At 66.3% G+C, this 27,469-nt stretch overlaps 2 protein-coding genes and 1 long non-coding RNA gene across 8 annotated transcripts in view; 1 reads left to right on the top strand and 2 right to left on the bottom strand.

Annotated features, from left to right (window-relative positions):
• The window catches only part of SLC25A13 (solute carrier family 25 member 13), a 36,162-nt gene extending 19,420 nt beyond the window's left edge, over positions 1-16,742 (top strand). Inside the window, exons 4-18 of the mRNA XM_052000504.1 lie at positions 860-975; positions 2,546-2,685; positions 3,812-3,958; positions 4,677-4,815; positions 5,837-5,930; positions 6,044-6,128; positions 7,225-7,306; positions 7,527-7,685; positions 10,331-10,383; positions 10,461-10,541; positions 13,680-13,820; positions 15,053-15,191; positions 15,706-15,864; positions 15,958-16,048; positions 16,119-16,742. Coding sequence (XP_051856464.1) covers positions 860-975; positions 2,546-2,685; positions 3,812-3,958; positions 4,677-4,815; positions 5,837-5,930; positions 6,044-6,128; positions 7,225-7,306; positions 7,527-7,685; positions 10,331-10,383; positions 10,461-10,541; positions 13,680-13,820; positions 15,053-15,191; positions 15,706-15,864; positions 15,958-16,048; positions 16,119-16,290 — 1,798 coding nt within the window. The 3' untranslated portion in view covers positions 16,291-16,742. The remainder of the gene's footprint in view (positions 1-859; positions 976-2,545; positions 2,686-3,811; positions 3,959-4,676; positions 4,816-5,836; positions 5,931-6,043; positions 6,129-7,224; positions 7,307-7,526; positions 7,686-10,330; positions 10,384-10,460; positions 10,542-13,679; positions 13,821-15,052; positions 15,192-15,705; positions 15,865-15,957; positions 16,049-16,118) is intronic.
• Positions 16,743-18,058: 1,316 nt separating this feature from the next.
• DYNC1I1 (dynein cytoplasmic 1 intermediate chain 1) overlaps positions 18,059-27,469 on the bottom strand; it is a 137,350-nt gene continuing 127,939 nt past the window's right edge. For all 6 annotated transcript variants that reach the window (XM_052000502.1, XM_052000497.1, XM_052000500.1 and 3 more), the window contains one exon: positions 18,059-18,647. In XM_052000502.1, coding sequence (XP_051856462.1) covers positions 18,537-18,647 — 111 coding nt within the window. In that variant the 3' untranslated portion in view covers positions 18,059-18,536. The remainder of the gene's footprint in view (positions 18,648-27,469) is intronic.
• Positions 20,255-23,683, bottom strand: LOC127564162 (uncharacterized). The gene is made up of 2 exons (XR_007954200.1): positions 21,006-23,683; positions 20,255-20,962 (listed from the first exon to the last, which is right to left on the bottom strand). It is a non-coding gene; the product is annotated as an uncharacterized LOC127564162 (long non-coding RNA).

Raw genomic sequence — 27,469 nt, 5'->3', positions numbered from 1 at the left:
TTCTCCGTCCTTGCCTTTAACTCGGTTTTTGTCGGAGGCGCTCTCGCACCCCTCGGGCCTGCCCCCCATTCCCTTTCCCCTTCCTTCTTCCGCGGCTCTGATTTCTTTTCCACTTTTTCCCTCTGACGCCCTTCTCATTTATAAAAACTTTCCTAAACTCTTTTTAAACTTCTGCTTCATTTCTTTAAGGGACCCTCGTTCCCAAGCTGGGGTTTTCTTTGAGGTTTTTTGGGTACATGTTTCAGGGTCTTTCTCCTGCGGCCCCCAGGCACCGCGGCCTCCTTCGGCCTGCTTTTGGTCCCAGACTCTCCTAGAATCTGGGTTTCGGGATGGTCCTGCTGCCTCTGTCTTGGGCGAGCCCCTGGCACAGACTCCGAGGGAACGCCCCTGGTCTTCGCTCTGAATGTTCCCGCCTCCTCCTGCCACCCTGGGCCGGACCAATGGCTCCCGCCTCTGGCTTGGATTTTCCCGGCGGGATTTGGTTCAGAAGGCTCGTAGGCCTGGAGGGGGGCTCTCGCTTCCTTTGACTCCCTGACCTGTAAAGTGGGGGGCAGGATCTCTTCCTTTGTCCGTCCGCTTCCGCGTTCCCTTCTTTGCCGTATGAGGAATCGGTGACTTATTTGTGAAATCCTAATTTCTGACGATAAGGACGATGGAACGGAAACCTCCCGAGTCTGGGGCCTTGTCCCGGGCACGCGCCCCCTTGCTTTCTCAGACTTGCTTTATGTTGGGGGCGGGTGCTGAGAAGGGGCGCGCTCGGGGCCTCAGGCAGAGCTCGTGCGGCGCCCCCGGGATGTCTCACGGCGGCGCTCAGGCTCCGGGCCCGCGGCACTAACCCCCCGTCTGCTCTCCCCCGCAGGCTCATCTCCTTTCAAGAGTTCACGGCCTTCGAGTCCGTCCTGTGCGCCCCGGACGCCACCTTCGTGGTGGCCTTCCAGCTCTTCGACAAGTCTGGGGAAGGAGAGGTGGCCTTCGGTAAGTGGGTCCCGAGGCACGGCCAGGGTGAGCCCATCTCGGCGGGACCCCCGGGTGTCTCCCCTCCGGTCTGCGCCCCCGGCAGCCCGGGACGCTGCGGATCGCGCCGTGGCCAGGAGCCGCCAGCCCGGCCCCCGAGTCTCAGCGGCGGCCCTCGGGTCTCCGCGTGCTCGGCCGGCCCAGCCTCGGGCCCTGGCTCTGTCCATTTGGCCTTTGCCCACGGTCAGGTTCTCGAGGGCTTTCCCAGCCCTGGACGCCGAGCCCTTTGGAACGCCCCCTCCACGGGAGGCGCATCTCAGACGGGATCAGGGCCGGGGCCAGGACTGGGGCTGGCCACGCCCTCCCCTTGGTCCCTCGGGACCACTGCGGCCCCGTCACCCAGGCCTGTGTCTTCCTCGTTGCCCCTTTCTGGCCACCCGCCTGGAGGCTTGGGTCCGGGGCTTTCCTGTCTCTCGCTACTGCCCTTGAGGGCTCGCCCACTCCTGGGGGGTGTTTGTCCATCTCCTGGTCTCCCCCCTGTGGATGGAGACCCTGGTGATGTCACCCGAGAGCCCCCCCTCCAGAGCACCACCCTGGGCCTCCCACAGGCCAAGCCCCTCCTGCAACCAGCAGGAAAAGGCAGGTCCTGGGCAACCTCCTGGGGGAGGGGAGGTTTTAGAGGGGACCCGACAGAAACTGGGGAAACTGGGGCTGATGGGATCGTTCCTGAATGTTAGGAGGACCATAGTCATGGCCAGAAGGAGCACGGACTGGGGCCGGGCAAGCCAGAGAGAGCAGGGGGCCGAGCATCTGGGGAGGTCCTGGCAAAGGTGGCAGGGAAGGGGCGGTGGGGAGGAGGGACAGGAGCAGGCTTGCCACAGCCAGGAGGCGCCAGAAGTCTCAGGAGATGGGGGAGCAGAGTGCACGGGGCAGTGGGGAGGCAAGGTGCTGGCTGGCCCAGCCCGGCCTCCCTTGGGGGGGTTGCCAAAGCCCTTCACCCCTTGCCACCTCTTGTCTCCCCTCCCCTTTTCCCCCCTCTCTCCCTTTCCTCCTCCTTCCTCCCCCCTCCCTCTTCTCCCTCTTCCTGGCCCCCTCCTCCTCTCCTCCCCCCTCCCCCTTCTCCGTCCTCCCGGCTCCCCCCTCCTCTCCTCTCCCAGCCCCCTTGGCGCACATTTGCTCGGACTGTAAGCTCCTTGAGGGCAGGGCCCGCCTTTGGGCTTGACTCCGGCCCTCGGACAGCTCCCGGCCATTCTGAGGGACCCTCCCCCTTCTGACGGCTGCCAGGGTGCGGGCAGTGACCGGACATCCTGGAACGGAGTAGACTGGGGGGCGCTGGCTCCCCCAAGAGCAGGCGGACAGGCCCCCTGGGGAAGCCGCTCTTACTTGGGTGATGGGGGTCGCTTCCTGGGGAGGTTGCCAGGGTAACTGCGCGGTTTCTCTTTCCAGAATCTCTCGGTTTCGAAGTTCTCCCCTTTTCTGTGGGGGTTTGGGAGCTTATTGTCCAGGCGGGAATTTCTCGGCTCGGCCGCCGGCAAAAAAGCCGCTCTGGGGCCTGGCCGGGGCTCGCTGACCTCCCGTCCCCCTCTTCCAGAGGATGTGAAACGGGTTTTTGAGCGGACCACCATCCACCAACACATCCCCTTCAACTGGAACTCGGAGTTTGTGCAGCTGCACTTTGGGAGAGACCGGAAGAGGCGGCTGCCCTACACGGAGTTCACCCAGTTCTTACTGGTGAGTCAGGCTCCCTGGTCGGTGCCCGCCCCCCTGCCCACCCCCCTCCGCCCAACCCCTGTGCCCGCCCTCCTCCGCCCACCCTCTGACAGGAGGCGAGGCCCCCGTGCCGCGGTCCGAGGCTCTCGTGCCCATCACGAGAATAGCCCCTCCTGCCAGGCCGAGGAGAACTGGGGCTCTGAGTGCTCCTGCCCCAGGGTCACTCCGGCCGGCTCTCGCTGACCTCCCTCCTCTCCTTCCTCTGGCGGCTCCCAGGGCTTGGGCTATGGGGCCTTGTCGTTCAGAACCTTGGGGAGGAGCTTCCCCGTGAGCCCCGGGGATGGTGCTGTGGTTCCCACGGGCCCGGCCTCATTGGCGTCTGTTCCTCCTGGGAAAGTGGACGGCAGCCGGCCCGGTGCCCCTTCCCTTGGCCTGAGCAAGGCTCGGAGGTGCGCCCACTCCCACTGTGGGCTCTGGGGTCCCTCTCGCCGCGCCTCCAGGGGCTTCCATCCTCAACGTCCCTCTGATGCCTTTGGGAGGAGCAGCCCCCTTAAAGGCCAGCGCCGGCACCATAGCTTCCCGCCCAGCTGACTCCTCTCTCCCGGGCCGTGGCCCATTACGGTGCCGAGCGCCTGCTGCATAGCTGACCCGGGCCCCTCTGACCCACTGGGAGGCGCTCATACCCAGGCTACGTTAGGCTCCCTGGAAGCCGCAAGTGCCCCCAGGGTCCCCCAGCAAGGGGCGGGTCCCTCTGTTGGGTGCGTCTGAAGTCGGATCTTACACAGCGCCCCATATGGCACAGCCCACTTGGGTCTGTTCTAGGCAGCGTTTATTAAATGCCTTTTTACAGACAGGTCCCACAACCGAATCAGTCGGAAAGTATTTATCAAGTGCCTACTGTGTGCTGGGCCATGTCAGACACTCGGTGCCTACTGGGTGCGGGGCTGAGTCCCCTGGGCCTTAGTCAGGGTCCGCCAGGTGCCAGGAGAGCCTGGCACATGGCGAGTGGGCTTGGCTGGGGGGAGGTGAGCGTGATGGACAGATGGGGGTCTCTCCCTGCTCCCCTGGGCACGTTCTGGGAGGGTCAGGCCAGGAGACGGAGGCAGGCGGGGGCTGCCACTGAAGACCCTCCCTTGCCATTTTCCAGGAAATCCAGTTGGAGCATGCCAAGCAGGCCTTCATGCAGCGGGATGCTGCGCGTTCCGGGCGCGTCACCGCCATGGACTTCCGGGACATCATGGTCACCATCCGCCCCCACGTCTTGACGCCTTTTGTGGAGGAGAGCCTGGTTGCGGTGAGCCGGGGCTTTCTGGGGCATCTGATCGCCGGCCTGGGCTCTGACCCTCTCTGTGCCACCCTGGAGAGCGACCCCGGGTCCTCATCTCCATCCTCCTGTCCTGGCCGGACTCCCCGGCGCCAGCCTTGGATGCCTCCTGCTGCTCGTTTCATGGGCCGGGCCCGGGCCCGTCCTTGCCACTTCCTTAGCCCCTGCAGGGGTAGATTCCCTCCACCTCTCACTTAACAAGCAAGACCACCATGAGGGCGAACTTCCCTAAGGAAAGAGACTGAGCGGGGAAGGTTCCAGAATGGAAATCCCCTCTGTGGGAGTGTTTTGTATCCCCCTCATCCTTTGTCAGAAAGCTCTGCGGTCCTTAAACTCTCGCCCTGACCCTCGCCCAACCCTCCCTACCTTTAGCCTTATCCATTGGGCTTCCAGAAATCGTGAGATGGGCAGACCGTGTCCTCTGATGGCTCGTGGCCGGCCATAAGGGCCTGCGGGGAACGCCGGTGTCGGCTGCGTTCTCAGAGGCCGGTCTCGCGCGTGACAAGCGTGCGGCGCAGCAGTGCTTCGTGGGCACTCGTTAGGTCAGAGAAGCAAGAAGCGTTCCCACTGAACCTGGACCCGGGCCAGCAGGGCAGGCGCCCGTGGCGGGAACCCCCATGCCAGTGGTCTTCAGGGAGATGGTGGGGCGCCCCACCCACCCTGGGCCCTTTCTCTTTCCTGAATCAAGGCAGCAGGAGGCGCCACGGCCCACCAGGTCAGCTTCTCCTACTTCAACGGATTTAATTCTCTCCTCAACAACATGGAGATCATTAGGAAGATCTACAAGACTCTGGCTGGCAGCAGGAAGGATGTCGAGGTCACCAGGGGTAAGCAGAGAGGATGATGGGGGGAGTGGTAGGGCAGGCTAGCAGAGAAAAGAGGCTTTCCCAGGCTTTCCTTGGCGCCCCCAAAGCCCTTCCTCACATCACTCAGGTAGTAACTTCAGAGATGAGGGAGGGGGCCAGTGCGAGACAGGGAGAGAAACCTTTCCCAGGCTTTCCTTGGCGCCCCCCAAAGCCCTTCCTCACATCACTCAGGTAGTAACTTCAGAGATGGGGGAGGGGGCCAGTGCGAGACAGGGAGAGAAACCTTTCCCAGGCTTTCCTTGGCACCCCCCAAAGCCCTTCCTCACATCACTCAGGTAGTAACTTCAGAGATGGGGGAGGGGGCCAGGGCGAGGCAGGGAGAGAAACCTTTCCCAGGCTTTCCTTGGCGCCCCCCAAAGCCCTTCCTCACATCACTCAGGTAGTAACTTCAGAGATGAGGGAGGGGGCCAGTGCGAGACAGGGAGAGAAACCTTTCCCAGGCTTTCCTTGGCGCCCCCCAAAGCCCTTCCTCACATCACTCAGGTAGTAACTTCAGAGATGGGGGAGGGGGCCAGGGCAATGCCAGGAAAGAAACAAGGCTTTCCCAGGGTTTCCTCAGTGCCCTCCCGCCCAAAATCTGTCCTCACATCACCCAGGTAGTAGCCCTTGAGGCAGGAGAGGAACTGTCCTTGGATCCAGGTTCTTCTCTGTCCCGTGGGGGCTTCAGAGTGCCTGGGCTGGGTTGCAGCCCCCTTTCCCACCACATACCCCCCTTCATTAGAGATTTGCGCCGCCTGGGCTGTCTGCAGAAGTTCCAACGCCCCCCCCCCTCCCCGCACAGCGGCCTCTGCCACCGCTGCCTTTTCCAGGGCCCCTCCCCCTTCCAGAAAGCTGTCACTCAGGAGAGGGCATTTTCGAAAGGAATTTTAAAAGGGGGGCACACAACCAAGACCAATTCACACAGCGGGAAAGTTGGACGGCCCTTACTTCCCCCCTACGCGCCCCTCCCTTAACTCTGCGCCCACAACTCGCCTTCTTACAGAGGAGTTTGCTCTGGCGGCCCAGAAGTTCGGGCAGATCACCCCCATGGAAGTGGACATCCTGTTCCAGCTGGCTGACCTCTATGAGCCAAGGGGGTACGCTGGGATTTGGGGGGTGCTCCGCGTGTGTCCTTCAGTCTTAGTGCCGATGGAAGGGGAGCTTGGGAAAAGCCTCCGGACCCCCTCCAAGTCCCCGTTCTTCCCCGCAGACGCATGACCTCGGCCGACATCGAGAGGATCACCCCCCTCATGGGGGACCAGCTGCAGTGCCGACTGACTGAAATTCAGAAGCAGGTGGGTACCCCGAGGCCCGGAGGGAGATCCTGTGCCCGCCGCGGGCTCGGCCCTCGGCCCGGCGCTCTGCCGCAGCGAGGACATCGTGCTCCTCAGACTTGGCGCAGGCCAGGGCCCAAGGCGTCCCCCTCGGTCTCTCAGCTTTTATTAACTCCCGGACCTTCTGTTTATCAGCATTCAAGGGGGAAGGGCTTCCCTTGCTGGGAGTGCCCTGCACCAGCACCATTTGCAGACCCCCGAGGTCGAGTGTCACTTTATAGAAAACGCCCCAAAAAGCCAACGAGGCCGGGGCTGCTGGGAGAGTCGGGTCCGCATGGAGCCGCCAGGGGGACCACGCCAGGGCTCGGGCCTGAGGGCAGGCTGGGGGGGAGGGGGACGGGCAGGGATGCAGCCACCTGGCCGCCCTGCAGAGGCGGCTCTTTCAGCATTCTGGGCTGGCCCAGGGGGCAGGGGAGGGGGGAGGGGGGCAGGGCCAGCGCGGGCACCCGGCAGGGAGTCCTCCTCTTCCACTTTCCAAGCCCCGGGCCGGGCTTCTGGCCAGATGGCCCTCGGGGTGCCCGGCTCCTGTCTCCCATCTTGCGGAGAGGGGAAGGCCGGTGCTCGAGCTCCCTCCTGGCCCCGGGCATTCGTTTAGTACCCGCCCCGAGCACGTGAAAGAAGGGGCCCCGCTGGGCTGAGGCAGATGGAGGGGGAGCCACGTGACCAGTCCCAGCTACCCGCAGGGCAGGCTGGATTTGAACTCGGGCCCTCCCAGCTCCGGGCCAGAGCTCTGGGCTGCGAGCGCCCCCCACTGCCCACCGGGGTGACCTCATCCTGGAGCTCAGTTTCCTCAGCCCTTTGGCCTCCACATTTTATCATCAGAGTTTTTCAAAATGGTGAACACGTGATTGTCTTTTTGCCTAAAATCCAGTTTAAAAAAAAAATGCACACGTGTCGAATTGATTGTGAGCGGGGCCACGGAGCAGATGGAGGGGGTGGCGGGCGGGGCACGGCGTGGGCATGGCCGTGGCACCGGCTGGCACCCCCCTGGGTTCATCGGTGCTCTCCTCTTCTCCCCCGCGCCCTGGCTCCCGCACTCCGGCCTCGGTCTGTGCAGAGGATTTCTCGAGACCCGCGCCCGCTCGTCCTCCACGTGGCAGAGTCCGCTTACAGGTTTGCCCTGGGCTCCGTTGCCGGAGGTCAGTCCTCAGTGAATGTTTACGTCCTGCTCCCCGCTCTCCCTCTCCCCCTCCCTTTGCCCCCCAGTCCCTTTTCCTTGGCTGTGTCTGGGAGGTAAAGCCCCGCGTGGGGGGGCCGGGCACCGGGGTCGGGCCAGGGGTGTGCCGGGGCGGAGCCGGCCGGCGTAGACGTCCCCCGCCCCCGCCCCCTCGGCGCGCCTTCACCTCTGCCCCGTTGCAGCGGTGGGGGCCACGGCCGTCTACCCGATCGACCTGGTGAAGACGCGGATGCAGAACCAGCGCTCCACGGGCTCCCTGGTGGGGGAGCTGATGTACAAGAACAGCTTCGACTGCTTCAAGAAGGTGCTGCGCTACGAGGGCTTCTTCGGGCTCTACAGAGGTCAGTGACCGCGCGCCCCTCCCCCACGGGAGCACCCCTCCCCCACGGGAGCGCCCAGTGCACCTCCCTTCCCCGTCGGGGTCTGTGTCCCTCATAGCAGAGGGGGCCTCGGCTCCCGGGCGCTCCCAGTACTGGGCGTTCAGCCCAGGCAAGAGGGGCCGCCTCCCGTGGGACGGAGGTCCTGGAGCGGAAGTCCCGCCTCCGGCCGCCCTTGCGCCCTCTGTAGAAGGGGGCGTTCCTCTCACTCTTCGAGGTTTGGGGAGCACTTCACACCCCCTAGGAGGCGGGGAGGCGCTATCGGCCCGACGTCTCACGCAAGCACTTATTAAGCGCCTCCTGTGTGCCGAGCACCGCGCCAAGATGAAGGCTGCCCTCGGGAGGCTCCCTCTCCGGTGGGGGAGGCGGCGGCCTGAGCTGACAAGTGGGAGGAGGGAGGAGAATGCTCCAACCGAGAGGGGAGGTGGAATCGGGGAGGGACTTGGGGGATGATGGACACCGAGGAGACGGGAGATTATGGGGGGAGGGTTAAGTGCAGCTGGACCGCAGGAGCGGGGAGGGAAGAGAGTCTGGGAAGAGAAGGGGCCCATGGGGGACCTTGGAGGAGAACCCCACGAGAGAGACGTCTGAGGAGAAGCAGCCATGAGGGAGACGTTACCCAAGCGTGGGACCTGGCACCAGACTGGCCGGGACCGCTGGTCAGCGAGGGGTCCGGGCCGGCCGGGAAGGGTCAGGAGCTGGGGCTCCTCCGGGCCTGCCCTGCTGACGACTGTGGGGCTCTCTAGGGCTCTCCGCGGCCTCACAAGCCTCTTCTCATGGGCTCCCCGTCCAGGACCTTGTCCAGCGGCCCAGCCACTTGCCAGGTGTCTGGGAGGCCCCTGCTCGGGCCGAGCACTGCTGCCCCCTGGTGCCCCCGGCTCTCCCTGCGCGGCCCGGGAGCTCGCTCCCCTGCAAACAAGGCGGCCGTTCATGGGCGAGGCCCCTCCCCCTCTTCAAAGGGCTTTTGATCTGCCCTCCTCTTATCTCCTGGAAGGCCTCTGACCCCGGCTGGTTGACGCCAGGACCGCCGCCCCCCCTCCCCCCCAGCTCAGCGCCCGCTCACTCCCCCGCCCCCGCCGTGCCCCCCCTCCCCTCCCCCCCCCACGTCAGCATCGGCCACAAAGGCTTCCCCAGGGGACGCCCGGAGCCCGTGAGAGTGCGGCCTCGGTGAGGGGCCAGGGATCCTGTCCTGAAGGGGAAGGAGAACCGAGCCGGCCCGGCCTCCCTCCCGACTGTCGCGGGCCGCCCAGAGCAGCTTGGCTACGGACAGTGGCTGGGGGCCACGGGGGCCCAAGGCTGGGGGGGAGGGGTAAGGCCGCCCACTGGTGTGACTGAGCTCTTGGCACTGGCCCGACAGGGACTTGGGGCTCGCAGACCTTTCTGGGTGGGCCCAGAAGCGAGAGGCCTTAGACCTGTTCCCCTGGGTTCCTCTGGCCAGGCTGGGGTCCGGTGTCCCCGCGCTGCCCCAGTGGTCGGTCGCTCCCTGTCTGAGGAGCGCCCGCTCTTGCTTCCTGGCCCTTAATAAAAGGCGGGGCTGCTTTTGCCCTGAGGCTCCGTGAGCCTCCGCCGCAGGGCACGGTTGTTGCGTCTGGCAGATTCCAGGGCTCCTCTGCCGAGCGGGGCGCTTTCCCCCGGTGAGGGACGGCTGCGGGGTCACTTTTGGCGAATGTCCGCGCGTGCCGGCCCGCTTCCCGTCGGACGTTCCGGATCTCGGACCCCGGCCCGCCTGATCCCTCCCTCGGAGCCCGGGACTTTGCGGTTACGAGAACCGCTGGGTGCCGGGGGAAACGCGGAACTTGGTGGGCTCATCCTCACCGGCGACGGGACCTAGAACGGCCTCGGGAGGGGAAGCGGGAGGGGGGGGGTTGGCAGGAGGGCAGGGACAAAGTAGTTGCCCATTAACTGCAGAGGGGCTAAAACCCGCGGCGCGCAAATGAAACTTCACCCACGGTGCCGGGAGACGAGGCCCTGAGGGACCTCGGAGAAGGGAGGGGACCCCGGGGCGGGGCCAAGCCCAGGGAGCGCAGCCGGGGGTGGGGCCGCCGGGCCTTTCTCCGAGGCGGGACTGACTTTTTCCTTCTGCTTCCCTCCCTTTTTAAAATTAAATGCTGTTGGTTATCCAGGACCTGGAGGGAAGAGCCCCCGAGAAAGGGGGGGCCGGGTCCGAGCCCCTTCTTGGAAAAGAACAGCATCTTCCCTCTTGCTGTAGTTGTGCGGCCCCTGTGCCCCTCCGCGCATGCGCTCCCTCGCCCCCTCGCTCGCTCGCTCTCACGCGTCGCCCTTTCGTAAAGTCCAAGGCCGGTCGGGAGCTCCCCTTCGGAGCGGCCGATGCCAGGTTCCGGCCGTCCCCGACTTTCTGCCGGACCATTCGCGGGTTCTCCCACTGTCCAATCCGGGCTTGTTGGCCCAGGCACCTTGGAGGCCACACCCTTCCCGGTGCCGGCCCGGAGGCCGTGGTCTTTGCTGGACGCTCCCTGGCCTGTGGGCCTTCTCTGGGGGGTCCTTGGGCCTGGGGCTGAGGGGCTGCCAGGGCTCCCGCCAGTGCCCCCCTCCCAGCCAGCTCGGCCGCTGGCTTCCTTCCTGACCGCCCCTTGCTCTTTGGCCCGCAGGTCTCTTGCCGCAGTTGTTGGGGGTGGCCCCGGAGAAGGCCATCAAGCTCACGGTGAGTGTGCGGGAGGCGGCCCCCCGGGCGCGGGGCGGGGCTGTGGGGGGCTGCTCACGGTCCCTCTTGTCTTTCAGGTCAACGACTTTATCCGGGACAAGTTCGAGCACAAAGACGGCTCCATCCCCCTGTTAGGGGAGATCATTGCCGGCGGCTGCGTAAGTACCCTGCGGGCCGCTCCTTCCCCAACTCCTTCCCCGTGTTTGGGCGCCCGGAGCGGGCGCCTGCATGTGCTTTGGGCCTGGGCGGGGCTCACCGCGTGCTGCGTCCCAGGTGCCCGCCCCCAGGAGACGGGGTCCATGAGACGAGGTCAGGCGCCCCCTCCCCCGTGCCGGTGTGGAGGGGACGCCCAGGCCAGACCGAGCTTCTGTGGCCGCTGGGAAGGGACTGCAGGGGGGCTGCCAGAGGGGGCGCGGGCCGTGGCCTTGAGGTGCCCCGAGGGAGCGCCCTCTCTGAGCTCGGGCAGGGCTGCCCCTCCATCCTGGCGGGGAGCTGAGCCCCTTGTTCAGCCGCGCTCCCCCCCCCCCCCAGGAGAGGCCAGCGCTTGGGCCAGGGGCCAGTCCTGGCCTGATGGGGGCCAGCAGCGCCCCGTGATGGAAGGTGGCCCCCACCTCATCCGAGGCTCTGGAAACAAAGCCCCCCCTCCCCAACGCATTCCCCCCTCCCGGTCTAGTCTGTGGCGGGGGAAGAGGGACGACGGTCCCGCTCTCTCCCAGATGCCCGAGATGTGGGGTCCGTAAGCCATCAAGCGGTGCCCAGGGTAGCCGGCTCTGAGTGCGTCTCCTGGCCAGACAGAGGGGAGAGGTCCCAGCAGCCTCCCAAAGCCGGGGCATGAGCAGCCGCCCCCGCCACCATTGAAGTGCCAGCCCAGGACGCGGGCGGCTCGGGCCCTCCGGGATCCATGGCCCTCCTCGCCGTGGGGAGCACCCGGGGGCCCCTCGGAGGGCCTTGAGCCACCGAATGGTGCCCGCAGCCCCTTCCCTGCCTTCTCAGAAGCTGGCCGGGCCCTCGTCGTCCCCCAGGACCCCCAAGCTGGCTTGGAGCCCCTTCCCGAAGCCCTCGATGGGAGTCTTGCGGCCGGGAGCCCCCTGGACCACTGACTCCTCATCGGGCGCTGGGGGCCGGCCGGCCGCGGAGAGCGGCTCGCGTTGTGCCTGGAGCTGCGCTGTAACCTGGGCCCTGCTGGGACTGGGCCCCCTCCTCTGCTCCTGGCACTCGCTCAGGCTCCAAGGCCGAGTGCGTTCGATCGAGCGTAATTCAGACACGGAGAGCCGCGTTCCTCGTGCACGTTCGCCGACTCTGAGCTTGCCGCCGGCCGCGCGCCTCCAGAAGATGGCGTTTGCCTTCCTGGCACGTTGGACGCGGGCCCGGGCGCTTTCGGCGAGGGCGGACCCAGAGCCCGCGGTGGCTCGCTCTGAGGTGCGCCCCCTCCCCCCGAGCCCCAGAAAGGCGGCATCTTCCTCCGGTCAGACGTCTGAAGGAAGCTCTTCTTTCCTCGGGAAGGGCCCGTTCGTGCCCGCGGCGGTGACTGGGGGCCCGGCCCCAAGTTTGGCCTCAGCTCTGGGCGGTGCCGAGGTCCCAGGGGACACGTGCTCGATGAAAAGTGCAGCTTGTCCCGTTCCTCACTGGGCGCCCGCTGCTGCCGGAGTTGGTGAAGAGCCGGAGGAAGCGCCCACGCGGGCCCGTTCTCACCTGTCGGCTGAGGCGGCAAAGGCAGATGCTCCGTACTGGGAGAAGAGCTGCTGGAGTCGGCGCAGCCGGTCACGGCGATGGAGCAGGCGCGGTGATGGCGCAGTGATGGCGCAGCCGGTCACGGCGATGGAGCAGGCGTGGTGATGGCGCAGCCGGTCACAGCGATGGCCCAGTCCGGTCTCGGCGGTGGAGCGGGCCCTCCCTGCAGCAGCAGCCATGGCGTCGGCTCAGGCCCTCCCTGGGACAGCAGGCGACCTTCCTTCCATCCCCCCCCCCCCATTCTGGGACTGCCTTCTCCGCTTTTCTTGCTTGGAGGAACCCGGTTCTCCCGGGCAGTCGGGGGCTTCCATCTTCCTCGCGGCCCCCGGGGAGCCGTCCCTGCAGCCTGGAAGCTCCTGGTCCATGAAGGAGCTTTGTGGAGTCCTCAGGTCGCGGCGGGAGGCCCCGCGAAGCTTCTGCTCCCGCCTCGGTCCGTGGGCCCTCCCCCCCAGGCTCCTTGCTGGACAGACCCTCTTCCCGTCGCCCTCGGTCCTGCTCGGGCCGCGTCGGGACTTTCCCCGCAGGCTCCGGGGGCTGGGCGCCCCCTGGGAGGGAAGGCCCCGGGGAGTCGCTGCTCGCCGGGGGGAGGGGGGACCCTGCTCGTGGCCGCTCCGTGGGAGACGGTGCGATGGCGCTGGGGGGGATGATGGGAAGCTGCCGGCCCCACTGGAGCTGGAGACAGCACCGGGCGAGCGTCCTTGATCCGTCCTCGGGGAGGCCGAAGGGGGCCAGGGTTACCCGGAAGCGGTTCCACTCGTTGATGTCATGGTGACCTCTGGGAGGAGGAGCCGAGGGAGGCCCCGGGCCCTTCTTTCTGGCGCTTTTCCTTGAGGGCGGGCTTTCTGCCTCCGTCTCCCGGCTCGGGGCCTGGCATGCATGTGGTAGTTGAGAAGGGTCCCTCCCAAAGGCCCCAGCGGGGCCTCCCGCACTCAGGCAGGCGAGGTCGCCCCCGTGGCCGCCCCTTCCCCCGAAGGCTGTGAACCGCCCCGGACCCCCGAGTCTCCACCCGTGCCCCGGACCCCCCGGTCTCCACCCGTGCCCCGGACCCCCCGGGTCTCCACCCGTGCCCCAGGGAGGTGGCCGGGGCGGCCTCGGCTCCCGGGGCCGGCGCCATCTTGAATTGGCTGCAACTCGGGGGGCTCGTCCTAGCGCCGGATCGCTCCCCTGCTCCCGGTGGTGCCGTGGGAGGGGCCGCGACATCACAGTGCCCCCCCTGCCTCTGGCTCCTACCCGGCCGGGCCACATCCTCGGGCCGTGCAGAGACGGCTCCGGGAGCTGGGAATCCCGGGCAGCCACATGCCCCCCATCAGCCCCCCCCCGGCAGAAGTTAGAGCGAACTGCAAGAAGCCACACTTTCTGCTTCCTGGGAGCCTCTCCCTTCCCCCTCTCTCCCCCCTCCCTGCCCCCACCTCCGCCCCCGATGCTTGTAACCCGGCCGCCTCCTCTGTGATTCCGTGGGTGCCGAGTGAGCGTGGGGGGGGGGCTCTACCCGGGCTGTGACCTCTGCCCCTCCCCTCCCCCGTCCTCTGGGCTCCCTCTGCTCAAGGTTTCCCTCTGACTTCCAGGCTGGAGGCTCACAGGTGATCTTCACCAACCCGCTGGAGATCGTCAAGATCCGCCTGCAGGTGGCGGGAGAGATCACCACCGGCCCCCGCGTCAGCGCGCTCTCCGTGCTCCGGGACCTGGGCTTCTTCGGGATCTATAAGGTAACTCTCGGGCCGGCCAGCAGGGGGCGCCACAGGCATCCTACAAGCGGGGGGTGGGGGTGGGGGTGGGGGGGTGGAGGAGCCGTGGGGGGGGGGGCGCAGAGGGCGTCCTGCAGGTCCAAAGCTGGGGTCCCGTCCTCACCCCGAGCCAGCCCCGGGGCGCCCCCTCCCTGGGCAGTGCGCACTTAGGAAGCGCCTGCTGTGTACGGGCCTGGCCCCGGGGCGCCCCCTCCGTGGGCAGTGCGCACTTAGGAAGCACCTGCTGTGTACGGGCCCTGCCCCGGGGCGCCCCCTCCCTGGGCAGTGCGCACTTAGGAAGCGCCTGCTGTGTACGGGCCCTGCCCCGGGGAGCTCCCAACCTGGCCGGTGGAGGGGCAGGAGGTGGGGGCCGGTGACCCCGGGAAGGTCGGGATTGGGAGGAGGATGGACACCATCTTGGTAAAGGTCGGAGGTCGGCTGGCTCTCGGGGTCCAGTTGGAGCGCGCGGGTGGGGGCAGGAACATCCCCTGGAGACACTTGTTGGATCCAGGGCAGCCGAGGGGCCGGGTCATCCCCAGAGACATTAAAGCGGGAGGGCGGGGCTCGGGGATGGTGTTGGAGGAGGGGGCGAGGAGCCAGCCAGCGGGGGAGGGGCTGGTCCTCAGGGGGAGAAAGGGCGGGAGAAAGGCCCCCTCGGGTAAGGTGGGGGGGCACCCAGGGTTAAAGCCAGAGGAATGCTCCGACTCGGTGGCTCCGGGCGCGCCCAGTAAATCCCCCCAGGGGGCCTCAGTCACCGGGCGGACGAGGTGCGCCCCGGCCCGCTGGCTCCCTTCCCCGGCCAGACAATGTGCATTCACCGCGGGAGGCCGGCCCGGCCCCGGCCCCCAGACCTGCCGGCTCCTCACGCCGCCCGACACAGAGGTGCCTTTGTGAGACTAATTACCCTTCCCTGCATCCCGGCAGAGCCGGGGGGCCGGCCCGGTGGGGGCTCGCAGGCAGGGAGGGGGGCGGGGCCGGGGGAGCCTCCAACCACCCCAGGGAGCCCCTTCCCACCTCCGAGGGGGCTCCCCCCCCCGCCCCCCAGCTCCATTGTCCCGCCGGCCCCGGGGCCGCACCAGGCAGAGATGGGCAGGAGTCGGGGGTCTCGAGCCCAGGACGGAGATGGCGGCTGCCCCTCCCCCCCCCCAGGGGCCTCCCCAGCGACACCCCCGGCTCAGGGCAAGGCCTGCGGCCTCACCGGGCTCTCCCCCCAGGGCGCCAAGGCCTGCTTTCTGCGGGACATCCCCTTCTCCGCCATCTACTTCCCCTGCTACGCCCACGTGAAGGCCTCCTTTGCCCACGGGGACGGGCACGTCAGCCCCGGCAGCCTCCTCCTGGCGGGCGCCATCGCCGGTGAGTGTCCCCACCCCTGGCAGGAGGAGCCCCGGGGGGCCTCCAGGGAGGGGGGCACAAGGGAGAGCACAGGGGGATACGGGGGGCATGAGGGGGAGTGTGGGGGAGCACGAGGGGGAGGGGGGCATGGGGGGCACGAGGGGGAGGGGGGCACGAGGGGAGCATGGGGGGATATGGGGGGGCACGAGGGGGAACACGGGGCCAAGTGTGTGAGGGGGAGCACGGGGGAGGATACGGGGAATGAGGGGCTGAGTGTGCACTTGGCCATGTGCAGGCTCCCGGGCACTTCTCTGAGAGTCCAGCCCGGGCCCACTCGGTGATGAGCCCCCTCCCCATCTCCCCACTCGGTGATGAGCCCCCTCCCCATCTCCCCACTCCTGGCTGGGCTTGCAGCTTGGTTTGGGGGTGGGGCCCTGCAGGGAGTCCTGGGGGCTAGCCTGCCCCCTTCTGGGGGTGTCGGGGAGGCCCATTGCCCCCCGGGGCATCCGTGCTGAGCGCCCTGCTGGTCCCCCAGGCATGCCGGCCGCGTCCTTGGTGACCCCCGCGGACGTGATCAAGACCAGGCTGCAGGTAGCGGCCCGGACGGGCCAGACCACCTACAGCGGAGTCATCGACTGCTTCCAGAAGATCCTGAGAGAAGAGGGCCCCCGGGCGCTGTGGAAGGGCACGGGGGGTACGTGGGAGTGAGGGGGCGGGGCAGGGGGCGGGGTACCTGGGAGCTCGGGCCGGGGGCTGACCTCAGCCCGCTCTCCCCCTCCCTCGCCAGCCCGCGTGTTCCGCTCCTCGCCCCAGTTCGGCGTGACGCTGCTGACCTACGAGCTGCTGCAGCGCTGGCTCTACGTGGACTTCGGGGGCCCGTGAGTACGGGGAAGGGGGGGCGGGCTCCCCGGGCGGCCCCCAGGGTCTCACCCGCCTCTGTCCTTTCAGAAAACTGGCCCCGCCCGAGCCCATCGTCACCTCGCCCCACGTGGCCCGCCTGGGCGTCCCCAACGCCGACCACGTCGGGGGCTACAGGCTGGCCGTGGCCACCTTCGCCGGCATCGAGAACAAGTTCGGACTTTACCTGCCTCGCTTCAAGCCGTCCACGCCCATCCCCTAGCTCCCTGGGCGCGCTGACCCGGCCGGCTGGGGCAGCCCCCTCCCCGTTCCCCTCGAGGGCGGGGCTTTTTATCATGATCGTCCCGTGCAATCATTTGGGGTTTGTGCTTCCTTAACCAGATCACGGCGAGATTGCCGCGAGATTCCTTCGGGGGGCCCGAGGGAGCGGGGGCGGCGCCGCGGGGGGCGGACACCTCGGCAGCGGCTCCCGGCTGGCAGCGCCCCCCCCGCGGCCCCGGCTCCCGATCAGGGAGCGCTGACGGGAAACACGTGGGCAACGCAAACCACACTGACCCCGCCCTCCCCTCCCCTCCCCCTCCCCCGCGCGGCCACGGCCCCGCCCCTCCCTGGACCCCGAATCATGGATAACGGTCTCCGATTCCTCGTGCCTTGAGCCGCGTTCGTCGGGCTGCGTATTTATTTCTGGAGAGAGAAATAAAGCCTCTGAACAGCCGCGGGCTCCGCCTCTGCTTTGGCCCGGCCGGGGTCTCGGGGCGGGGGAGGGGCTGCGGGCCGAGGGCACAGATGGTCAGCGACAACAGTGCGGTTTCTGCCCGACAGCATCTGACTGCGAGGGGTCAGGGCGAGGCGGCCGCGAGCTGTGGGGTCGCTCTGTCCCAAGAAGTGGGGCGGGGCTTAGAGAAGTGACGGTCTCAGGGTCAGGGTTTGTGAAGGGGCAGAGCCAGGCTGGGGCCCAGTGGTTCCTTCCCAGCTCCAGGCAGCGTGGCGCACCGACTTCCTACACGACCCTCGTCAGGAGCCCCCGTGCCCTCTGCCCCCCGTGCCCTCTGCCCCCGCGCCCTCTGCCCCCGTGCCCTCTGCCCCCGTGCCCTCTGCCCCTGCGCCCTCTGCCCCCACGCCCTCTGCCCCCGTGCCCTCTGCCCCCATTTTTGGGAATCCTCCTGCTCTGTGTGCTGGATGGGCCTCCCTTTGTTCCAGAAGAGGAACCTAAGCCTCCCCCTGAGTCTCTGGGGTCTCCCTCCAAAGAGAAGTTAAGGTGTCGTTTCTTCAGACACGTCCCGTTGGGGGCCACGGCCTGGGCGGAGGGCAGGCGGGGGCCTTGCTGCTTACTGACCCCCCGGAGGCCGTGCCCCCCCCTCCCCGAGGGCAGCCCCCATCGGGAGAAGGTGCAGGGAAGCTGACGGCCGCTAGGAGGCACCCGGCCACCCCTGCAGGTGCCTCCCAATAGCCTCCTAAGGCCGGCCAGGCTTGAAGTTTGTGGCCCCTGGGCCTTGGGTGAGCAGGAAAGGGCCCCCTCCCCCACGAAAGGGAATTTAATTTTACTTGGGAAACCCTAGAAATGCCGCTCAGGCGGCTGGAGCCCAGCTAAGGTCATACAGAGGGGGTCAGGCTCCCCAGGACTGGAGAAGCTCATTGACCAAAATGGTGTGGGACAGCCAACCCCTGCCTGCCAGTCCCCGGCTAGTCACACCCTGGAGAGCAGCATGGCAAATGCTCTGGCACCCAGGGGCTCTAGAACCCAGAGACTCTAGAACCTAAAGGCTCTGTGACCCAAGGGCTCCAGGACCCAAAGGCTCTAGAACCCAAATGCTCTGGCACCCAGAGACTCTAGAACCTAAAGGCTCTGTGACCCAAGGGCTCCAGGACCCAAAGACTCTAGAACCCGAGGGCTCTAGAACACAAAGGCTCTGGGACCCCAAAGGCTCTAGAACCCTTGGACTACGGCCATCCAAGTGGGAGCCCAGCCCTACAGGGAGCCAGCCTGGAGGAGGGGGCCGGCGCGTGAATGACAACTGGAGCCACAGAACTGGGGTTGAATATTTTATTGACAATTCCGGGCCGTTGGGGAGCCCCAGCTTCTGCCAGGCTCTGCTCAGGCGCCCGATACCCGGCAATACTGGGAGGGAGCCTGTGGGGACTCGGCCTCAGACTGGGAGGCCTCGGGCCCCTGGAGGAAGCTCCGCTGAGGCAGGAGGGGGCCGGAGGGGGGAGGGGCTCCTTAGGCTCCGTTCTAGCTCTCGAGCACGCGCCTTACCCCTCCCCCCAATAAATAAGGAGCAGCGCGGGCAGAAAGCGCATTTCTAGGCGCCCGAAGCAGCGAAAAGGCAACCGGGAGGTCCCCGAAGGGCTGGGCTCCCCCTGCCGCGCTCGGGCTTGGGGGACACAAGCAGCAAGGGCGGAAAGGCTCTGGCGGAGCGCGCGAGGCGAGGGGGGGCGGGGAGCACACGAAGCAAGCCGCGAGAGCGCCCCGAGCCGCGGGAGGGGCGGGCGCGGCCCCACGGGGCCCTAGGCCGCCAGCTCCGCCGCTCCCTCCTCCTCGCTGTCCGCGCGGTTGGCCCGGATCTCCACCAGCGTCCGAGCAAATCGAGTCCACTCGTCGTTGTGAGGAACGGCCAGCTGGGGGGAGAGAGGGGGAGAGGTGTTAAAGGGGCGGGGCCGCCTCCCCCGCGAGCTCGTGCACCCGCCCGGGGCTTCCGAGAGCCGCGACTCCGACGGCAGCGTCTCCTTCAGACTGGGGGGGCCGCATCCGGCCTGGGTCCCCGAGGGGTTTCTAAAGGGCATGCCAGCCCCTCTCTAAAGCCTCAGAGCACCAGGGGGCCTCCCTCTGGACGGCACTGCCTGGGGGGGCGCGGCTTCCCTCTGGACGGCACTGCCCTGGGAGGGCCTGGTGGGCACTACCCTGGCCTGGGGCTCCAGGTCTCATTGCCCAAGTCCCAGTCAGCCTTGGCCTGCTGTCCCTCCTCCCGCATCAGCCTCTCCCCTCCTCCCCCCTCGTTCTCTTCTCCCCTCCTCCCCCCTTTTCCCTCTCCCCCCTCCTCTCCCCTTCCTCTTCACCCCTCCCCCTCTTTCTCTCCCCCCCCCTTCTCAGTTTGGTCCATTGCGTCCACAAAATTCTGAGAGACTCAGAGAGACAGAGAAGAAACAGAGGCGGGGGAGAGAGAGAACAGAGACAAAGACCCAAGAGCAGGGGACACAAGCCGCCCTCGGAAACCAGGACTCGCTCTTTCCCTTGAGGGAGCCCCACAAGGAACGGCTCCAGATCTTGTGCCAGTATTTGGAAAAGAGCCAGGCCGGCGGCCTCCAAGCCCGCTTCCATGGAAGTCTGCCCTGGGCTCATCCCGGGCACTGTGGCTCCCCACCCCGAGATTTCTAAGGAAAACCCAGACCGGAAGCTGGGGGGGGACCCCCCCCTCTGTCTTTTCCCCACCGGCAGCTCCCGAAGGCAGCGGGCAAAACCCGGCAAAGGCCACGCCCACATTGGGCAAACCTGTGTCTCCGGGATCTGGGGGGGGGGGGGCAGCTTTTAGAACTGACCGTGGAGCCCGGGACAGAACAAGCAGCGTCTCGGGAAGTGCCTCGGGCTTGTCTTTGGCCCCCCTTACCTGGGTCCGGCCACGGGCCCAGCCTCCCTTTCTATCCTGGTGCAAACCCACTGGGGCAGTGAATGACGGGCTCCTCTCCTGGGCCCAACTCTCTGTAGCCGGCTCTAGCCCCGTTTCCCACAATTCCCCATTCTTCTCTTCAATTTGAGAGACGGCGCTCAAGGAACGAGGCCCAGAAGCCAAGGCTGACCAAAGGGCGGAGGAGGCTGGAGTCCGGGTTCTGGGAAGAGGCGGCTGAGATCTAATCCAGGCCCGAGGGGGAGCCAGACAGCCCAGCTCTGGAGCTCAGGACCCGGCAGCCTCAGGACGGCAGGTTCAGGGTCCGGGGCCCCCCAGCTCCCCCCGCAACCTCACCCACGGCACACACAGCCGGGAGCTGGGAACAGGCCTGTTCCAGCCAGCGGGGAACGCCGGGCTTCCCTTCTCGGAGAACTTGGGGCTTCCCTTCTCGGAGAACTCGGGGCTTCCCTTCTCAGAGAACTCGGGGCTTCTCGGAGAACTTGGGGCTTCTCTTCTTGGAGAACTCGGGGCTTCTCGGAGAACTCGGGGCTTCTCGGAGAACTCGGGGCTTCCCTTCTCGGAGAACTCGGGGCTTCCCTTCTCGGAGAACTCGGGGCTTCCCTTCTCGGAGAACTCGGGGCTTCTCGGAGAACTCGGGGCTTCCCTTCTCGGAGAACTCGGGGCTTCCCTTCTCAGAGAACTCGGGGCTTCTCGGAGAACTCGGGGCTTCCCTTCTCGGAGAACTCGGGGCTTCCCTTCTCGGAGAACTCGGGGCTTCCCTTCTCGGAGAACTCGGGGCTTCTCTTCTCGGAGAACTCGGGGCTTCCCTTCTCGGAGAACTCGGGGCTTCCCTTCTCAGAGAACTCGGGGCTTCCCTTCTCAGAGAACTCAGGGCTTCTCGGAGAACTCGGGGCTTCCCTTCTCGGAGAACTCGGGGCTTCCCTTCTCGGAGAACTCGGGGCTTCCTGGAGAACTCGGGGCTTTTCTTCTCGGAGAACTCGGGGCTTTTCTTCTCGGAGAACTCGGGGCTTCTCTTCTCGGAGAACTCGGGGCTTCCCTTCTCAGAGAACTCGGGGCTTCCCTTCTCAGAGAACTCGGGGCTTTTCTTCTCGGAGAACTCGGGGCTTCTCTTCTCGGAGAACTCGGGGCTTCTCTTCTCGGAGAACTCGGGGCTTTTCTTCTCGGAGAACTCGGGGCTTCTCTTCTCGGAGAACTCGGGGCTTCCCTTCTCAGAGAACTCGGGGCTTCCCTTCTCGGAGAACTCGGGGCTTCCCTTCTCGGAGAACTCGGGGCTTCCCTTCTCGGAGAACTCGGGGCCTCTCGGAGAACCTGGGGCTTCCCTTCTCAGAGAACTCGGGGCTTCTCGGAGAACTTGGGGCTTCTCGGAGAACTCGGGGCCTCCCTTCTGAGCACGGCTGTGTTCTGATTCTCAGTGTAAGATGCAGAGTAAGAGACTGTCAGTGGGCAGGGCTCCCCTGAGGTTCCCGGCATGGCACTAATTATTTGAAATTAGGCCCAGAAATGACTCTCCGGGAGGCAAAGGATCCAGAGAGGTCACTGGGCAGGCCTGTCGGGCCATCAGTCCTTTATTAAGCACTTACTGTGTTCCTGGCACTGCACCCAAAGCCAGAGAATAAATGAGGTGGCGTGATTTGGGTGGGAGGGTCCTGGGTGCGGTGGAGGGGGGCACTGAGCCCAAGGTCAGGGAGAGCTGGATCCAGACCTGGAGGATGGGGGAGGTCGGAGACAAAGTCTACACGCGGTGGGAAGGGGGAGCCCTCAAACCGAAGGTGGCCCACGCTGGGGAGAAGGGGGGCGTTTAACCAGCGAATTTGATTTAAAAAGTTGGGTCTGAAGCAGCCTGTCTGTGTGACGTGGCCCTGCCATGAATCCAAGCCCCCGGTCCGGGGCTGGGCGACGAGGATGGCTTCCCAGGGGAGACCCAGGGCCATCGGGAGCCGCCGCGCGCTGCCCACCTCCAGAAGCCGGGGTTCCCAGCACGGCCCCCGCAGCCCAGCCGGGACAGCGCGCCCGGGGCCACCCATGCTGGGACAATGACCCAGCCCGCCATTGCTCACCTGCTTTTCCCAACAAACCCTCCCTGCTCCCCCCTCGTCCACAGCAGTCAGCGGGAGCCCGAGTCTCCCACTGCTCCATCGCGGGGTCTCTAGAGACTCCGACCAGCCCTCCCATCTGGGAAACAGCCGTCCGCGGGCTCCTCGGACCGGACGAACGATCGCTCGGCAGGAAGGGCTCAAACTCCTCCCGCCGAGGCCGGAATCTGCCTGGAGAGGCCGAGGAGACGAGCTGCGCCCAGTCCTTCCTGTGGCCGTCGAGGCTCCTCTGGTCACGGACAAGGAAACTGAGGCAGAAGTCGCTTGACCTTGTACTTGAGGAACAAGACCATGAACGTCAAGGAGCTGTCTCTCGTTTGCTTTTCTGAGGTTTATGCATGGGAGGTCACAGGGTGTCCGGCTGGCAGGGACCTTGGGGGCAGGGAACGCTTCCTCCCGGAGGGGAGGCCACTCTGGCTGGGCCGGCTCATCCGACGGAGCCCTTGTCCCGGGAGCTCTCCTCCCCCGCCCTGCCCTCCGTCGGGCCGGTCAGAGTGGCCCCCCAAGGGCCAAAGCGGGGCAGCGGAACTAAGAGATGGGGACGGTGCGTTAAGCGGTGCTGAAGGCTGGGAGAGGGCCTCGGCCTGAGGGGGCACAGCAACCCTGCCCGGGTCAAGGCCGACTCTCCTCCTGTTCTGGGCTGGTTCCCAAGATGGCACAAGGGATGCCCCCCAAGGTAATGGGGGGAGCAGTCAGAGAGCTCTTGGGATTGAGAGCTGAGATCCGGCCTCTCCTCCGCTTCTTCCTCCTTCTCTTCTTCCTTCTCTTCCTCCTTTTTCCTCTTCTTCCTTTTCCTTTCCTCTTCCTCCTTCCCCTTCTCTTCCTTCTCCCCCCTTCTGCATCTGCTTTCCCTCCTCCTCTTCCTCTTCCTGTTTCCCCTCCTCCCCCCTCGCTTCCTCTCTGCTGCCTCGGGAGACCTCAGGGGATCGCAGAGTCAGGGCCAGAAGGGGGCCCAGAGGGGGCCTGGGACAGGCCCGAGGCTTTGTGTCCCTCGGGGAGACGCCCCTCCCCCGCAGGGAGGCCCGGCAGCCAAGGCGCCCCCCCCTGGGCCTGAGCGCTGAGCCCCAAGGCAAGGAGGTGCGCGCGGGACGGGAGACTGGCGGGAGCCCGGGGCCTGAGTCTGGGAAGGGGGCCCCCTACAGGCCACATGGAGGTCTGTGAGCCGGCGCAGCGAGGGGCAGGTCCTTCATATCCCCCCGGGGGGGGGCGCCCTCCGGTGCACTTTTCAGCAGGGAACAAGGCTCTCCTGCGCGCGGGAGGGTCTCCGAGGCCGCCCTCCTTTCCCCAGATTTGCCATCCGGTCAGGAGGACCCGGCAATCGCGAGGGGAAAGTCCACACTAACCGCTGCGGGGAAGGCCAGCCTTCCTGGAGGACCTGTCCCTGCGCCCCCCCCTCCCGGCGCTGTGGGGACTTCCTTGCTGCCCCTGCCCCGCCTCGGCTCTGGGAGGAAGTCCGGTGTGAGAGGGCGCTCTGGGGTCAGCGGGCACGTGCGCGCGGGCGCCGCGCTGGGCACCCACACGTGTGGATGCGGGTCCGCAAGCACGATCCCTGCGAGCCCGGGCCCACGGGTGCGCATTAACAGGTCACGGGGCGCTGTGGGCTCGTAGGACACGTGTGGGCCCGTCCGCCCGCACACGCCTTGGGCCCCGAACGCTCGTCCCTCCCAAAGGACCCAGGAGCCGCCTCGGGTGCCGGCCGGGCTTTCTTGGGCACTTCCGCTTGCCCCCCACGGCCCCCTTAAAGCGGATCCACGTGAGAGAAGTGCGTGTAGAAACACGCACGCGTGTGGAGCCCCGCCCCCGTTTTGTGCTTTGCCGGCTTGGTGCAGTAAGGGTTAACGTCTTAAAATCCTCCCAAGCCGAGAACAGCAGCGGCCCAAGGCCTGCGGGCCTGGGAGCCGAGGTGCGGGGGGGGGGGGCGGCCTGGGAGACGAGATGCGGGGGAGGGGGAGGGGCCTGGGAGCCGAGGTGCGGGGAGGTGGGGGGGGGGCCTGGGAGACGAGGTGCGGGGGAGGGGGAGGGGCCTGGGAGCCGAGGTGCGGGGGAGGGGGAGGGGCTGGGAGCCGAGGTGCGGGGAGGTGGGGGGGGGGCCTGGGAGACGAGGTGCGGGGGGGAGGGGGAGGGGCCTGGGAGCCGAGGTGCGGGGAGGTGGGGGGGGGGCCTGGGAGACGAGGTGCGGGGGAGGGGGAGGGGCCTGGGAGCCGAGGTGCGGGGAGGTGGGGGGGGGGCCTGGGAGCCGAGGTGCGGGGGAGGGGGAGGGGCTGGGAGCCGAGGTGCGGGGAGGTGGGGGGGGGGCCTGGGAGACGAGGTGCGGGGGAGGGGGGCCCGCGCGCGAGCCTGCGGCTGCGGGACCGGGCGGCTCTGCCCCCCTTCCCGCGAAGCAGGGGGACCGCTAACGATCTGGCGGCCTGACAGCCTCGGCCTGCCGCACCCTGCCCGCCCACGGCCCCAGGAGTCCCAGGAGCGCCCGCGGCCTCGGCTCGGCGTCGCTCTGTCTGGGAGAGCCGCGTGCAGAAACTGCTCGCCAGCAGAGGCCGCCCTGGAGCTCGGGCGGCGAGAGGGGGAGTGGGGGTGGGGCGGCGCTGCCCGGGGCCGGGGCTCGCTGCGTTGGGCTCCGCACACGTGCCCAGGAGGGGTCTAGAGGCTGCCTCCCGACACACACCCACCCCCACCCCCACCCCATAGAGGGGCTAGAAGCCCGGCCGAGTGGGAGCCCACTACGGAGGGCCGCAGCCCGCTCTCCTGCCCCCTTCCCTCCCTGCCTCATCAGGCAGACCCTCGGGGGTCTCCGACCCCGTTTACAGCGGACACGCTCCTGACCAGAAATCTGGGGCCCCAGCTTGGGCAGGGGGGATGTTCTGCCGCCCAGAAGCCTTCCTGGGGGGTGGGGGCTCCCTTCCTGGGGAGCTCTCCCCAGAGCGGCCCTGACCATCAGCTCTCCCAGCTCGGCCGCGGAAGCGCTGGGGGGGAGGGGAGGGGCGGGCGGGTAAGGGAGGACCGGCACAACGGGGACTCTCAAGCACCGGCGAGTAAGACACTCTCAGATGAACAACCTGCTCCCCTGTTAAAGTCGCTTCCCAGCGCCCCCAAACCCTCTGGGAGGGGACAGCAAGAAGCCGGCAGCCAGCCAGGGGGCCGGGGCTTTCTCGGGGATCAGGGAGCCCCCTTCTTCGGTGGCTCCAAGCAAGCCCGCGCAGAAGGGGGGGTAGAGACCCCGGAAAGCGTGTGGGAGGGGGAGTTCACTGAGGAAAGTGCAGCTGGCCGCTCCCTCGCTCCCGCTTCTCTGCAGGGAGAGGGCCGGGAAAAGCGGGGAGGGGGGCACGCGAGAGCCAGAGCCGTCCCTCCTCCTCCCGAGACGGGCGCCGCCACCTTCGCTTTTCTGCCAACCGGGATCTGGCGGCCACTGCCCGGATGCCGAGCCCACAAACACGGAAATGTGCCTGCTGAACCCTGGAAACCATTGCCCACTCCCCGCGGGTTGGGGCCGAAGGGAGCTGCTCTCCCAACAGGTCTCCCCGCCTCTCCGTGACCCCGCCCCCGCCGCAAGTGGCCGGAGAAGCCCCATCGTGGCGGGGGCGAGGATAGGGGTCAGTCCCGGCACGGACGGGGCAGCCCCCCCCCCAAGGGAGCACCGGCCACTCCCAAGCAACATTGAAAAAGCCCCTGCCCTCCTTCCTTCTCCAGGGGGACAGTGGCCGCCCCCACTGAGAGGCGCTCAGCGCGGGGGGCGGGGCTTTGGGCTTGAGGAGACCTGGCTGCGTGACCCGGACGTCACTTTACCTCAGACACGGACTGACGTTGGGACTGGACACATCCTTTCCGCTCCGTCAGCTGCCAGCCTTGGGCCCTTTTCGGCCGCAGTTTCCCCGTCAGTCGGACTTGCCGGTCCCTCCCGCACAACGAGCCTCCCGCTCTACAAGCCATTAAGCGCTTTGTCCTTGGGCACGCGACCGTAGAACCCTGTGCCCCGCCGCTGGCCAAAATGGAGTCCGGGCCGGGGAGGCGGCTCCCCCACCCCTCCAAGCCGCCCGGGCACATGAAGTGTCTGTCCCCTTCCGGGCCAGGCGGCCGGGCTCGGGCCTTGGCTTTGTTAAAAATCCATTTTGAATTAAGATTTCCCTTGAATTCACCATCATCCAAAGTCCTTCAGATGCCATGAAAAAAGCCCGAGAGCTGGTGCCCCTCCCAGCGCCCGCCCGGGCTGCCCCGAGGCCCCGCCTGGCCAAGGGGGCCAGCGCCAGGCTGCTCTTCCAAGGCCCAGGCTCCGGCCCGGGGCGGCCGCTCTGGCCACATCCGAGAACCAGGTACCCTCCCGCTGGCATCGGCCCCCGGCCGAGGATGGCCCTGCTTGCGACTGCAGCCCTTGTGCGTTCCCCAAAGGAACCAGTGTTGTCCTCCCCATTTCTAGAGATTCTGAAATCTAAAAACATTACAGACTAGATCCCATTCTAATCAAGGACTCATTCCAAGGAGAAAGGGGGGGCTGGGAGGGACAAAGCTGAGCAGAGCCACAGACGGGGTTCAGGACCCCAGGGAGGCCACGCGGATGCCGGCAAATTGTGCAAATTACCCCTCACCTTGGCATGAAGAAAATTATAGGGAGGGTCCCCCCCTAATCAGCTACCCCGGATTATGCACAAATCAGGACTGTTTTTCAAACAATATGGAAAGAGGAAAGACTGGCTCAAAACCCCCATGATTCCTATAGGTCCCTTTTCATTAGCTCTCACAAGCAAACTGCCAAATCGGATCCAAAGAAGCATATGGTTTACGCAGTAATTAGTCCAATCAGTTCTCCTACGGGGGTAATCACCAAAATAAAAGTGTTTTTTCTACACGAGATAAACAATACCCAAAGAGGGATTTACTGTGTAAAAATACTTTTTCGTGGGAAAATTGGAATCCCTTCGCTTTGCTGAAGTGAGTGATCGTCAACCTTCCCAACTTCTGACTCGACCTGTGAATATACTGAGCAGATTCTCTGAGGGCGCCTTGCTCCGAGCTCCCGAAAGCAGACGCCAGCATGTGCGAGGAGCTGCCTCCGGGAGCACTCGCCGGGCCCATCTGCGGTTCCCAGTCCCCCGAGCTGGAGGAACACGGAGCGTTTCTGCCAGAAGCCTGACATTTTACATGCGCGGTGTCAAACACCTACACGCTCGGCAACACGCCGCCCGGCCCGGCTCCCCATTTGCAGCCAGATGTTCGCCATCATTCCGCACAGAAGGCAGAAATCTCTCTCTTCTCTCAGTCAAATCAGAGGAAATGCCTGGCCCCGGCTAACAAGATAACGTTGTTTATCCACTGAAAAATAAACCGATCCCTGAACAAGGCCCTGAACGAATCCCCAGGAACGAGAGGCCGGCCGCCCCGGCTAATGAGAAACACCCGGAGGCCGGCTCGGCCGAGGGCCGGGCACCCCCCACCGAGGCTCCTGGAGCTTCGAGATTTTATCGGCCAAGTAATAAGGCTCGGGTAATGCCCTTCATAAAACACAGGAATTAAACTGACTGATTTCAAACCGGGGCATTTTTTTCATTAAAGAACTCTGCTGAAATAGTTTACCTTAAAAGCCCGTTTCTGGCGGAGAGAAACAAAAAAAGCTCACTTAATGATTTGGGTCCCAGAGCGGGAGCTGCTGACTGACTGGGAGGAGGGACCTTCAGGCCGGCCGAGTACCAGCGTTCCCTGCTCCCGAGTCCCTGCTGGTCACTTCAGCCGTGAC

Source organism: Antechinus flavipes, chromosome 5 (assembly GCF_016432865.1).
Source record: "Antechinus flavipes isolate AdamAnt ecotype Samford, QLD, Australia chromosome 5, AdamAnt_v2, whole genome shotgun sequence".
Taxonomy (NCBI): Eukaryota; Metazoa; Chordata; class Mammalia; order Dasyuromorphia; family Dasyuridae; genus Antechinus; species Antechinus flavipes.
This window is presented reverse-complemented; position numbering and strand designations above follow the sequence as displayed.